This window comes from Anomaloglossus baeobatrachus, chromosome 1 (assembly GCF_048569485.1).
Source record: "Anomaloglossus baeobatrachus isolate aAnoBae1 chromosome 1, aAnoBae1.hap1, whole genome shotgun sequence".
NCBI classification, from domain to species: domain Eukaryota; kingdom Metazoa; phylum Chordata; class Amphibia; order Anura; family Aromobatidae; genus Anomaloglossus; species Anomaloglossus baeobatrachus.
In genome coordinates, this window is record NC_134353.1 from 67,065,469 (window position 1) to 67,079,682 (window position 14,214).

Sequence of the window (14,214 nt, forward strand, 5' to 3'; positions counted from 1 at the left end):
CCAATAAAATAAAATTTAATGTTTTTAGAGGTTTTGTCTTCTTTGAATTTGCTATATATGATCCTCTATTGATCAGACTTTCTATGGTTTCTACCATATAGGAGATGGAAGAGCCCGAAGTGTGCATATGTTTTCGTTCTGTAGTGTAGCTGTCACTGTGTGTCATGGGCGACACAGTACTGTGGTGTCCGGCTATAGAAGGTCGCAACATTTGACTGTGCAGACTGCTCCGTGACCTTCTATTATTCCTGCTTGGTGTATATAGTAACTTGTGTCTCCTGTGCTTGGGGTTTTCCCTTTCCCTTTAGGACCTTGCATAGTTCTTCACCCTTTCAGCTGTTTTCATCAGTACTTCCCTGTGGCCTTACCAACTTTCATTCCCTTCTGATCTGTGCTGGTGATAGATCTAATACCCTTATCAAGTCGTCATCTGCAAGGTGTCAGCTTGGATTCATCTGGAGAAACCTTGTTGTTGTTGCAGTTCCTCTCACTGAGTCATCTGGAGATAAGTTATTCGTTCACTCCCCCTGTTTGGGATCCCTTTGTGTTCTTTAGAGCTTAGTGGTGTTGACTAAGGGCTCATCCCATCCATTCCCTAACTAGAGCCTATTTTAAGGTCCAGTCACACTAAGCAACTTACCAGCGATCCCAACAACGATAGGGATCGCTGGTAAGTTGCTGGTGAGATGTCACACTGCGACGCTCCAGCGATCCCACCAGCAACCTGACCTGGCAGGGATCGCTGGAGCGTCGCTACACGAGTTGCTGGTGAGCTCACCAGCAACCAGTGACCAGCCCCCAGCGCCACGTGGAAGATGCTGCGCTTGGTAACTAAGGTAAATATCGGGTAACCAACCCGATATTTAGTGCACGCAGCTACACGTGCAGAGAGCAGGGAGCAGCGCACACTGAGCGCTGGCTCCCTGCTCTCCTAGTTACAGCACACATCGGGTTAATTACCTGATGTGTACTGCAGCTAAATGTGCACAGAGCAGGGAGCAGCGCACAATGCTTAGCGCTGGCTCCCTGCTCTCCTAGTTACAGCACACATCGGGTTAATTAACCCGATGTGTCCTGCAGCTACATGTGCACAGAGCAGGAGCCGGCACTGACAGTGAGAGCGGCGGAGGCTGGTAACAAAGGTAAATATCGGGTAACCAAGGACAGGGCTTCTTGGTTACCCGATGTTTACATTGGTTACCAGCCTCCGCAGAAGCCGGCTCCTGCTCACTGCACATTTAGTTGTTGCTGTCTCGCTGTCACACACAGCGATGTGTGCTTCACAGCGGGAGAGCAGCAACTAAAAAATGGCCCAGGACATTCAGCAACAACCAACGACCTCACAGCAGGGGCCAGGTTGTTGCTGGATGTCACACACAGCGACATCACTAGCAACATCGCTGTTACGTCACAAAAGTTGTTCGTTAGCAGCGATGTTGCTAGCGATGTTGCTTAGTGTGACGGGGCCTTTAGGATCACCCAGGGTCAGGTATCTAGCTTGGCGGATAGGTGCGTAACCTATTTAGGGTGGGGAGGGAAGCCAGGGGCCAGTGGTAGGGTTTGGTCAGGGGTCGTCATCTCCCCCTTCCTTAGACACAGGTTTTCCCTTCCCTTTCGCCATTCGCTTGGTAGTTCTCCGTACCTAGCGTGACAGTAGCATGTTAATGGATGCGTGGCCACCCCTGTTCCCATTTTTAGTTTGACTCCCAGTGGCTGACCCTAAATCGGACACCTGTTGGTTATAACCATGCAATGGCGGCTACTAACTCTTAAAAGTCAGTGAATTCCTACACATTAAAAACCAAGGTATTCATGCAGAAAATGAGCAGTACCTCTGCAATTCTCATGTACATTGCAGGCGTATAGACTGTGCCGTGGGTGTGGAGGATGATAGAAGCCCTGCATCAGCTCCAGCCTAAGGGAATTCCCGTTAATCGGCCTCTGAAGGCTTCACATAGCAGCTTCTGGCAATGTCGTCAGCATCCGTCCACCTCTGTGCCGTCACTTCATTCTTTTCTTAGCCTGTGTCCTTACCAACCTTTGTTTTTTGGCTATTATTTATGCCACTCCCTTCCTTCCTATTGAACTGGCATTTTTTTCTTCTTCCCATGCATTTTTTTTTTTTTTTTTTTTGGAAGACATGAGTCTTTGGGATAATTCCAGATCGAATTGAAACCTGAGCCAGCCCATTATCATCTTCCTTAGATGGAAATAGCTGCTCAGAAAAATACATACCATCTGCAGAGGCTTGAGGTCGTAATGGCCGCCCCGAGGACTTCTATTCACCTATGTCATTTGTTGATGACTTCTAAGAAAACGAGAACAACAATACACCACCGTTGCCATTAAAGATGCCGGAGGTCGCACATTTCTAGGAAGTAGTCTAAGATGTTTTTGCTTAAAATACTTCCTCCTCCTTGTATTTTATTATCTGAACACATAATAGCCAACGACTCGTCAGCTTCACCCTTATTCCTGTGTTTTAGGCCAGGATGAGAGGCCTTATTTTTCATTGTAAACTGTGGGAAAGACACGTAAGCATTCTTCCAGGTGTTGACATGAGTATAATCGCCCTTCAGTGGTAAAGATTTAGAAACTTTTAATCTCATGGGCATATATGTAGAGTGACATGGTGTACTGTATACCCCCACTACGGTCACTTTGTCATAAGAATTCCTGTAGATCACCGAGATCTACATTCTATGGCAAGGGTTTTGGACACGTCTTAATAATTTGATTCCAGTTTCTCATTCAGTCCCATTTCCCTTTGTCTAATACATTCGGCACCTCACCATGCCTTTTGGTTTGCCTTTACAAACATCTGACATAATGGCCGGTGGTGTAGAGCTCACTGAGACCAGTGCGATCCTGTAAAAGGAGACAACGGTGTAACAAGTCCGTTGATGACATCTCTTCTCAACTCAGCCATGAAGTGGCGACCACGTAAGGTTACAGAGTTGGAGCCGAGAGTTGAAGGCAAAAAAGTCTCCAATGCGCTACTGACTCCATAACTGCAGAGTCCAGACCTCCTCTGGTAACATCAGTATAAACACTGCGCCCACCGGGAGCTTCATACAGTCGTACATCATTGCAGCCACACCTCACCAACCACAATGCCTAGTGTCGTATGGAGCGGTGTAAAGCAGTCACCACTGGACTCTGGAGGAAACGCGTTCTGTGCAGTGACGATCCGTCACTGCTCTATCTGGTGTCTGATGGATGAGTTTAAGTTTGGTGAATGTCAGGAGAACGTTACCTGCCTGATTGCATTACGCTGGCTAAACATTTTGGTGGAGGAGGGATAATGCTATGGGTTTGGTTTTCAGAGGTTCTAATGAAGTGAAATCTTAATACTTCAGCATAGAAGACATTTTTGGACAATTGTAGCTTCCAGCTTTGTGCGAACAGTTTCGGGAAGAACATTTTCTGTTCCGCATGACTGTGCCCAGTGCACAAAGTCCATAAGGATATGGTTGAAGGAGTTTGGTATAAGAACATGACTGGCCGCACAAAGCCTGGACCTCAAACCAACACCTTTTGGATGGACTAGAGCACAGATTTAGTCTGGAATTTTTGCCAGTTCCTCCAAAAGATCATTTGTGAGTTCAGACATGTTGGGAAGAGGCCAGAGTCTGGATGCCTTACCTGGCTGCCACTAGCTCTAACTTATGACATGACCCCAATTCTCGGAGAGTTTCTCTGCATCTCCTTATGGACATGTGTTTTTTGTGGTGGCCCCGTGGTTTCCTTCTCTTCGCTCTCTCTTCTCTCTTTTTTCACTCTTTGGTACTTTCTTTATTAGAAACTTTGTGTTAAGTTTCCTTTGCTTGAGGGGGGGGGTGTTTTCTTACATAGGGTTTTATTGCATTGGTTTTACCTTATAACGATCACAACGACTCACAAGAGAAATACCCCTGTCTTGGTTGGACTCTATGGTCCTTTTGTTTTCAATGTGGCATGTGAGATGTAATATTTTGATTTGTCTGATACTGTAATTTGCCTATTTACGAAAACCAATAAAATATTTAAAATTTAATAAAATTCCGGAGTCCAAAATCTTGCAGAAGATTGGAATTTGGTAAAGCTGTTTAGACTTTATATTAATGTCTGTGGAGGTAGAACGGGAGGTCCGAAAAGCTTCTGTCGATGTAATGTGGATGGGGCACGATACATTGCTCTACACAGTATACGCGTGAAAAGCCTTTGGGTACTTTTGCGGCAAATGGCATACTGATCTGTATTTTAAGGTACCGCTAGCTTGCCCGTGACACAATTTGCCACAAATCACTATAGGGTAGAAGCCTTTTGAAGTTTTTATAGATTCCAGTTTAGAATGATTATAGATTTGATAGGCTCGTTTCAAATAACGTCTGCCGCTGTGTTCAGTGTCTACGTCGGGGATTTTGTCCAAAACTGGATCCGTGTGTATGTGCCGGCTTGGTGATTGACTATGAGGATTCAGTCTGAGTCACTGTGCATTGTTTTTGGTCGTTTTGAAGGTGGGAAGTAAGATGCCTCTGAGTACAGTTTGTCTACATGTTAGGCTAGGCTCACACTAACGTTTCTTCAGTTTTAAAATGTATTTTTTTTTTTTTTTGTATTTTTTTTTTTTTTAGCAGAATTAACTGCAAATATTCCAAAACGAAATGAGCTTTGTTTGTATCCATTTACCAGAAACTTCTATGTTAACCAAAAAGAAAAGCTAAAAAAAAGCCACTTAACTTTTTTTTAAGTCCCCCCTTTTTTTTTATTAAAAAAAAAAAAATAAAATAATAAATATATATAATTAATTCACTACAGTTCAAAAGTTTGGGGTCACCCAGACAATTTTGTCTTTTCCATGAAGAATCATACTTATATTTATCAGATGAGTTGCATAATGAATAGAAAATATCGTCCAGGCAGTGACGAGGTTAGAAATAATGATTTTTACTTGAAATAATAATTTTCTCTTCACACTTTGCTTTCGGTACAGAATGCTCCTTTGTGGCAATTCCAGCTTTGCAGACCTTTGGCATTCTAGCTGTTAATTTGCGGGGGTAATCTGGAGATATTTCCCCCCATGCTTCCTCCCTCCCACAAGTTGGATTGGCTTGATGGGCACTTTTCGCACCATACGGTCAAGCTGCTCCCAAAACAGCTCTATAGGGTTAAGATCTGGTGACTGGGCTGGCCTCTCCATTACAGATAGATACCAGCTGCTGCTTGTTCCCTAAATAGTTCATGCATAATTTGGAGGTGTGCTTTGGGTCATTGTCCTGTTGTAGGATGAAATTGGCTCCAATCAAGCGCTGTCCTCAGGGTATGGCATGGCGTTGCAAAATGGAGTGATAGTTTTTCTTATTCAAAATCCCTTTTACCTTGTACAAATCTCCCCCTTTACCAGCACCAAAGCAACCCCAGACCATCACATTACCTCCACCATGTTTAACAGATGGCGTCAGGCACTCTTCCAGCATCTTTTCAGTTGTTCTGCATCTCAACAATGTTCTTCTGTATGATCCAAACGCTTCAAACTTCAATTCGTCTGTCCATAACACTTTTCTCCAATCTTCCTCTGTCCAATGTCTGTGTTCTTTTGCCCATATTAATCTTTTCCTTTTATTAGCCAGTCTCAGATATGGCTTTTTCTTTGCCCCTCTGCCCTGAAGGCCGGCATCCCGGAGTCGCCTCTTCACTGTAGACATTGACACTGGCAGTTTGTGGGTACTATTTAATGAAGCTGCCAGCTGAGGACCTGTGAGGCATCGATTTCTCACACTAGAGACTCTAATGTACTTGTCTTGTTGCTCAGTTGTGCAGCGCGGCCTCCCACTTCTTTCTACTCTGGTTAGAGCCTGTTTGTGCTCTCCTCTGAAGGGAGTAGTACACACTGTTGTAGGAAATCTTCAATTTCTTGGTAATTTCTTGCATGGAATATCCTTGATTTCTAAGAACACGAATAGACTGTCGAGTTTCACGTGAAAGTTCTCTCTTTCTGGCCATTTTGAGAGTTTAATGGAACCAACAAATGTAATGCTTCAGATTCTCAACTAGCTCAAAGGAAGGTCAGTCTGATAGCTTTTCCAATCAGCAAAACTGTTTTCAGCTGTGCTAACATACTTGCACAAGGGTTTTCAAGAAATTTCTAAACATCAATTAGCCTTCTAACACAGTTAGCAAACACCATGTACCATTAGAACACTGGAGTGGTGGTTGTTGGAAAATAAGGAAATATCTAAGTGACCCTAAACTTTTGAACTGTAGTGTGTGTGTTTGTGTGTGTGTGTGTGTGTGTGTGTGTGTGTGTGTCTATATGTGTGTACGTATGTATGTATGTGTGTGTATGTATATGTGTGTGTGTCTGTGTCTATATATGTGTGTATGTATGTCTGAATGTATGTATATGTGTGTGTGTGTGTGTGTGTGTGTGTGTGTGTGTGTGTATGTATATAGATATATACATACATACAAACATACACACATACACACACACACACATATATATATTTATAATAGAATATTTTTACATATACTAGCAAGCTGTAGTATATTTCTGATTAGAGAAATGGAAAATATATGGAAAAGGAAGCTGAAGTGATAGAAAATAAACATTTCACGCACCCAATTTAGTTACGAGATGGTTCAACTGATCAGTTCCATTTGGTTTTTCTGATTCCTTAACGGAATGTTCAGGTGTTCCATTGATCTCGGCCTTCGTGGTGCGGCGGTTTGTCATGTGCTCTCATCATGTATTCCTCATTGGTTAACGTCCCAACTGAAAGATTAACAAGTTTTGCCCCATGGACTTAATTTGTGATACACATATCTGCTCTATACCCACCGCACCAGAATCCGTGATGAATGCTGCTAGTTGTTGTGTTTGTTTTTTTTGGGGTTTTTTTGTCCCCATTGGTTTTCAGCCATCATAGAAACATATGCCTCAAAAATTCTCTTTATTCACTAAAGTATTGTGCTTAATCTTTCCACTCCTTGTTGGTAAGGATACATCTAGGACACAAGTGTGCTTGTCCATATGCAACATTCCTTGTATAGTCCCATATACATGAGTATCAATATTTCGTGAACTTTTCTACATTTTTCCATGTTATACTTACAAATTTAAAGGGGTATTCCCATTTCCAAGATCCTATCCCAATATGTAGTAGCTATATTAATGTTAGCAAATAACTTCAATTAGAAATGTATTATAGTTCTCCTGATTAGCTATGTTACTTACCTCATGTGCAGGGCATTGCAGTATCTTAAGTAGCCATGGTTACTACCACTAGCAACTAACTGTCACTATGTGTTGTCATAACCATGGTTACATAAGCTGCTGCAATGCCCTGCATATAAGATAAGAGATATGGATATGTCAGGAAAACATTACTAATTACTACATTTCTAATTGGAGGGTTTTGCCAATATTATTATTATTATTATTATTATTACATATTGGGAAAGGATTTTTAATATTGCAATACCCTTTTAAAAGTATTTTGAGATTTTCTGCCATATACCAACACTAAGTAACAAGTATTTGTGAAGGGCAAAAAAATCATATATGGTTTTCTATAGATTTTAAGATAAATCTGAAAATTGTGACGTGCATTTGTAATATATATTTGTAATATTCAATTCCCTCCAGAAGTCACCTAGTTACTAAATTGAGTCCTTCTGCGTGTATACCCACCGCTGTTCTGTGGGGGTTGTTTTAGGATATTAGAGATCAAATAGTGTCATGAAAGCCAAGGAACACACTAGACAGATCAGGGATAAAGTTGTGGAAAAGAATAAAGCAGGGTTAGGGTCTATAAAAAAAAAACCCCAACTATATCCCAAGCTCTGAACATTCCACTGAGCGCTGTTCAATCTATCTTACAAAAATGGAAGGAATATGGGAAAACTACAAACCTTCTAACACATGGCCATCCATCTAAACTGATATCCCAAGTAAGAAGAGTGCTAATCAGAGAAGCAGCCAAGAGGCCCATGGTCACCATGAAGAAGCTGCAGCGATCCACAGGTCAAGGTGGAGAATCCATCCACAGGACATCTATTAGTCATATACTCCACAAATCTGGCCTTTATGGAAGAGTTCTATTTGAAAGCAAGCCATAAGAATTCCTATTTGCAGTTTGCAAAAGCCATGTAGGGGACACAACTAGGATGTGCAAGAAGATTCTTTAGTCAGATAAGACCAAAGTAAAACATTTTGGGCTAAATGTAAAATACTGTGTCTCTTGGAAAACTAATACTACAGGTCAATCTGAAAACACCATCCCCACCATCAGACATGATGGTGGCAGCATCCTGCTGTGGGGAGGCTTTTCTTCAGCAGGGGCAGGAAGCTGGTCAGACCTGATGGGAAGATGAATGGAGCTAAATACAGAGTAGTTCTGGAGGAAAAGTGGTTAGAGGTTGCAAAAGACTAGAGACTGGGGTGTGGGTTCACCTTCCAGTAGGACAACGACCCTAAATATCTTGCCAGAGCTACAATGCATGGTTTACCGTATTTTTCGGACTATAAGACGCATCGGACTATGAGACGCACCCTGGTTTTAGAGGAGGAAAATAGGAAAATAAAACTTTAAGCAAAAAAATGTGGTCATGACACACTGTTATGGGGCGAGGATCTGCTGCTGACACTGTTATGGGGGTAATGTCCCCAAATTCTCTACTAAGGTACCCCATCCTGGTAATGATCCTCCTGCCTTGTATATGATCCTGCTATAAACCCCCATCCTGCTCATATACCAGCATCCTGCTCATATTCCCTCATCCTGTTCATATACCCCCATCCTATTGATATACCCCCATCCTGCTCATATACCCCCATCCTGTTCATATACCCCATCCTGTTCATATACCCCCATCCTGTTCATATTCCCCCATCCTGCTCATATACCCCCATCCTGCTCATATACCCCCATCCTGTTCATATACCCCATCCTGTTCATATACCCCATCCTGTTCATATACCCCATCCTGTTCATATACCCCATCCTGTTCATATACCCCATCCTGTTCATATACCCCATCCTGTTCATATTCCCCCATCCTGCTCATATTCCCCCATCCTGCTCATATACTCCCATCCTGTTCATATATCCTCCATCCATCCTGCTCATATACCCCCATCCTGTTCATATACCCCCATCCTGTTCATATACCCCCCATCCTGTTCATATACCCCCCATCCATCCTGTTCATATACCCCCATCCTGTTCATATACCCCCCATCCTGTTCATATACCCCCCATTCTGTTCATATACCCCCATCCTGTTCATATACCCCCATCCTGTTCATATACCCCCATCCTGCTCATATACCCCCCATCCATCCTGTTCATATACCCCCCATCCATCCTGCTCATATACTCCCATCCTGTTCATATACCCCCCATCCATCCTGCTCATATACTCCCATCCTGTTCATATACCCCCATCCTGTTCATATACCCTCCATACATCCTGCTCATATACTCCCATCCTGTTCATATACCCCCATCCTGTTCATATACCCCCCATCCTGTTCATATACCCCCATCCTGTTCATATACCCCCCATCCTGTTCATATACCCCCCATCCTGTTCATATACCCCCCATCCTGTTCATATACCCCCCATCCTGTTCATATACCCCCCATCCTGTTCATATACCCCCCATCCTGTTCATATACCCCCCATCCTGTTCATATACCCCCCATCCTGTTCATATACCCCCATCCTGCTCATATACCCCCCATCCATCCTGTTCATATACCCCCCATCCATCCTGTTCATATACTCCCATCCTGTTCATATACCCCCCATCCATCCTGCTCATATACTCCCATCCTGCTATATGCCCCCATCATGCTCATATACCATCCTGGTATATGGCCTGTATCCTATAGCACAGAGAAAAAAAAACGAACGTTTATACTCACCTTTTCCTCACTCCCTGCAGCCGATCATCTTCCTCTCTGCACCACTGACCTGTGTGTGTATGTGTGTGTGTGGAGCCGTTCCCCCTGCAGCACGCGATGTCTTCCTGTCTGTGCCGATCAGCTGACCGGCACAGATCAGCTGACTGGCACAGACAGGAAGACATCGCGTGCTGCAGGGGGACGGCTCCACACACGGGGACGGGTGAGTGCACTGATTCACTGCACCCCGCGCTGATGATGACGCGCGGGGGGCAGTGAATACAGCCGCACATGATCACTCCAGGCTGTAATTGCCAGGGGTGATCATGCGGCCGGCTCTTTGCTATGCGCGCGTCCCCGCTCGTCCTCCCGCCCACCTGTCAGCGCCGGCTTCTGCGCTGAGAAATGGGCGGGAGGATGGGCGTGCATATGTAATGAGCGGGCACACGTGGTCACAGCAGGCTGCTACAGCCTGCTCGTGCCCCCGATGACCCGCTCCACCGCAGCACCTCATTCCTCGCAGCCACAGTCAAGACCATAAGACGCACCCCCAACTTTCCCCCAACATTTGTGGGAAAAAAAGTGCGTCTTATGGTCCGAAAAATACGGTAGATCAAAGCATAGTCATGTGTGTGAACGGCCCAGACACAATCCAGACTGAAATCCCATTGAGAATCTGTGGAAAGACTTGAAAATTACTGATCACAGACATCTCCATCCAATATCGTTGAACTAAAGCTTGTTCGTTAAGAACAATGGGCAAAAATTTCAGCGTCCAGATGTGCAATGCTGGTTGAGCCATCCCAAAAGACTTACCGTAGTAACTGCAGCTAAAGGTGGTCCTACAAAGTATTGACTCCGTGGAGGGGGAGGGTTGACTATATCGGGGAATACCAGCAATACATCCAAAAATATGTGAACAGAACCTTATAACCTTAATATTTTATATCTAAAAAACCTTTTCTGACATTGTTACCTACGGCTTATCACTAATTCTGCATGTTTTTGTCCTTTTTACAGTCTGCAGCCCATTTGCCGGAAATACCTCAGGACACCGTACATGAATGTAAGGAGAGGTTGGAGCAGAGTCCTTGTAAGGAGCTTTTTAAAGACTGCACTAGGTAAGTGGGGCATCGATTGGAACATTAAGTGGCAAAAATTTGCATAAATTGACTTTTTTGGCTTTTTGTTGTTTAGTTAAATTTTTTCTTCTGCTTTTTTGGAGGGTGGATAGCGTAGGAAGCACAAAGCTGCTTCAGGTGGTTCTCGCCATCTTTATCGTCTATTATTTTAGATATGGAATTTTTGACAGATCCTGTTCAACCTGCAGCTCTAGAGCGTTAAGCGCGTAATTGCAGCACATTTTGATGTGTTCGTTCTAGAGATTAACTATTATAGGAGAAATAAATCATGTTTTTGGACGTCATTGCCTGTCAAGGACCCTCTCCCACCCAACATGTGCTCCTGAGGTCTGTTTTTCCAAAACTGCAGATGTGAAAATGTATGGCTACGTTGACACGTATGGAAATGACCTAACACCTTTTCAGTGCTGATATATCAGTTTACATGATGATTCTTTTCTACTTCTGTTCCTACACAATGAGCGCTCAGTAATTGGTTCCTCTTTTGCTAAAAGAACAGCATTAATTTCAAGAATTATTGCAGAGTTGGATTTTACAGAAACTGATGTATAGTGGAGGACCTTAGTTATTGTTAAACATTGCTCTGCCTGTACAATTTATACCACCGGTTCCTGTTCCTGCACTCTTTGTTTAACCCATTCATTTGCTACACCCTTTGCCCTGCGTGCTCCTGACGGCTGCATCCTTTGCCCTGTCCACTCCTTTTTGCCGCACTCTTTGTCCTGCCTACTCCTTTTCACTGCATCCTTTTCCCTGCTGGCTTCGATTTGCTGCACCCTTTCTCCTGCCTGCTCCTGTTTGCCGCACCCTTTCCCCTGCCTGCTTCTGTTTGCCGCACCCTTTCCCCTTCCCGCTCTTGGTTGCCAGACCCTTTGTCCTGCCACTCCTGTTTTCCGCACATTTTCCTTTTTGCCGCACCTTTCCCCTTTCTCCTGCGGTTTGCTGCATCCTTTCCCCTTTCTCCTGCTGTTTGCTGCACCCTTTCCCCTGCCTGCTCCTGTTTGCCTCACCCTTTCCCCTGCTTGCATCTGTTTGATGCTTCTTTTCCCCTGCCCGCTCCTGGTTGCCACATCCTTTGTCCTGTCGCTCCTGTTTGTCGCACCTTTTCCCCTGTCTCCTGCAGTTTGCTGCATCTTTTCCAGTCTACTGTTGTTTGTTTCACCTTTTCCCGTCTGCTCCTGTTTGCTGCATCCTTTCCCCTGCCTGCTTCTGTTTGCAGCTCCCTTTTTCCGGCCTGCTCCTGTTTGACGCACCCTTTGTCCTGCCTGATCCTGTTTCACACCCTTTGTCCTACGTACTCCTATTTGCCGCATCCTTTGTACTGCTGCTCTTATCTGCTGCACCCTTTGTCCTGCCTGCTCCTGTTTGCCACACCGTTTGTTCTGCCCGCTCCTGTTTGCCACACCCCTTGTCCTGTGTGCTCTTGTTTGCCGCATGCTTTGTACTGCTGCTCTTATTTGCTGCATCCTTTGTCCTACCTGTTCCTGTTTGCCGCACCCTTTGTCCTACCGCTCCTGTTTGCCGCACCCTTTGTCCTACCGCTCCTGTTTGCCGCCCCCTTTGTCCTACCGCTCCTGTTTGCTGCCCCCTTTGTCCTGCCTGTTCTTGTTTTCCCTCACCTTTTGTCCTGCCCACTTCTGGTTGCTGCTCTCTGTTCTGCCTGCTCCTGTTTTCTGCACCCTTTGCCCTGCCCGCTCATGATTGACACACTTTTTATGTTGTTCTTTCCTTTGTTTGTGCTGCCCCTCTCCTTTTTTCTTACTATCTCTTCTGTCGTCCCTGCAACTTGACATTTTTGGAATCTGAATGTAACGTGCAAAAATATTTTCATTAAAGGCCTGTAATTGACTACATATCATCATAGCGTCAGCACTTTTGGGGACCATTTGAGCAATGGTATTATCGTATGAGGGGATATAATACTTTTAAGTATGGGTTGTTTTGTTTTTTTTTGCCCCATACCTTGGACAATCCTCTGTTTTTGGATTTGTCTAAACTTATTTGCTGCAGATTTTGTACAGAAAGCTTTTGCAACTGTCCCATTTAACTAAAACAACCCTATTCAGATGCATGGAAATGTTTTTGAGTCAGACATTTCTGCAATAACATTTGCAGCGTGGGATTTTGCCCGGAAGGCTGAAAATGGCAAATATTTGTGACCCATATTTCTCGATCTGGTTAGTTGGATGCTTTTACTTTTAAGACAAATCATAGACATACAACCAAACAAACATGGACAAAATTGTTTGTTTTCTTCTGTTTAAAGTAAGAAAAAGCCCACAATGGGTGACAGGCTGAAAACAGTGGACAGCGAGCGGGCTGCACTATTCCCACTGCCTGTCTTCCGCCAATGCCGCCCGATGTTACCGCTATTTGCATCCTCAGGATGTAGACAGCGGGGAACACATTGGTGGAGGACGGTGCCCCTGGCTCCATCCTCCACCAATCAGCGTGAGGCACAGCAGACGTGATGATATCGCATGTGCTGTGCGGAGCGTCAGTGCACTAGAGGACTGAGCAGAGCAAAGTGAATTTTTTGGGGGTTTTTCCCCCTTTCGTAGTTATGGGATGTTTGTGTGAGTGTTGGAGGCTGTGTAGAGTATCATAATATATATAGGGGGTGATGTAGGGCTAAAAAATGTATATAGAAGGCTGTATGATAGCTCATAATGTACATATGAGGCTATGAGGGACTCATACGCTATCTAGGAGGCTGTGGATGCTTACACTGTATATAGAAGGGATAAATGGGGGCTCGTACTGCATATAGAGGGGTTGTGTGGGGGCTCATACTGTATATAAGGGTCTATATGGAGGCCTATACTGTATTAGGGAGGTTATGTGGGGGGCTTATACTCTATGTAGGGGGCTGTGTGGGAGCTCATAATGTATACACGGGGGCAGTGTGTGGCCTCCTACTATATACAGGTGGGGTTAGACAACTCGCTTCTTATCTGTCTCTGCTTCATATTCAATGTGGTACATACCATGATGCCAAACAGCACAATGACTACTTTTTACTTTCAAATAGGCAGACTAACTGTGATTACAAGTTTTTGTAGACACGTGATGCTAAGTAAAGGACTCGCCATAGTTTTTCATGTCCCAATATTTTGGGGGTTTTTTTTGTTTTTTTTCCAATCTTTTCTAGGGGTAAGGAATAATTTAGTCAAGAGCTG

The 14,214-nt window shown here is 44.2% G+C and overlaps 1 protein-coding gene across 1 annotated transcript in view; it reads left to right on the top strand.

The window, feature by feature from the left end:
• The window catches only part of GRK4 (G protein-coupled receptor kinase 4), a 316,373-nt gene that overhangs the window by 260,297 nt on the left and 41,862 nt on the right, over window positions 1–14,214 (top strand). Inside the window, exon 5 of the mRNA XM_075346835.1 lies at window positions 10,914–11,014. Coding sequence (XP_075202950.1) covers window positions 10,914–11,014 — 101 coding nt within the window. The remainder of the gene's footprint in view (window positions 1–10,913; window positions 11,015–14,214) is intronic.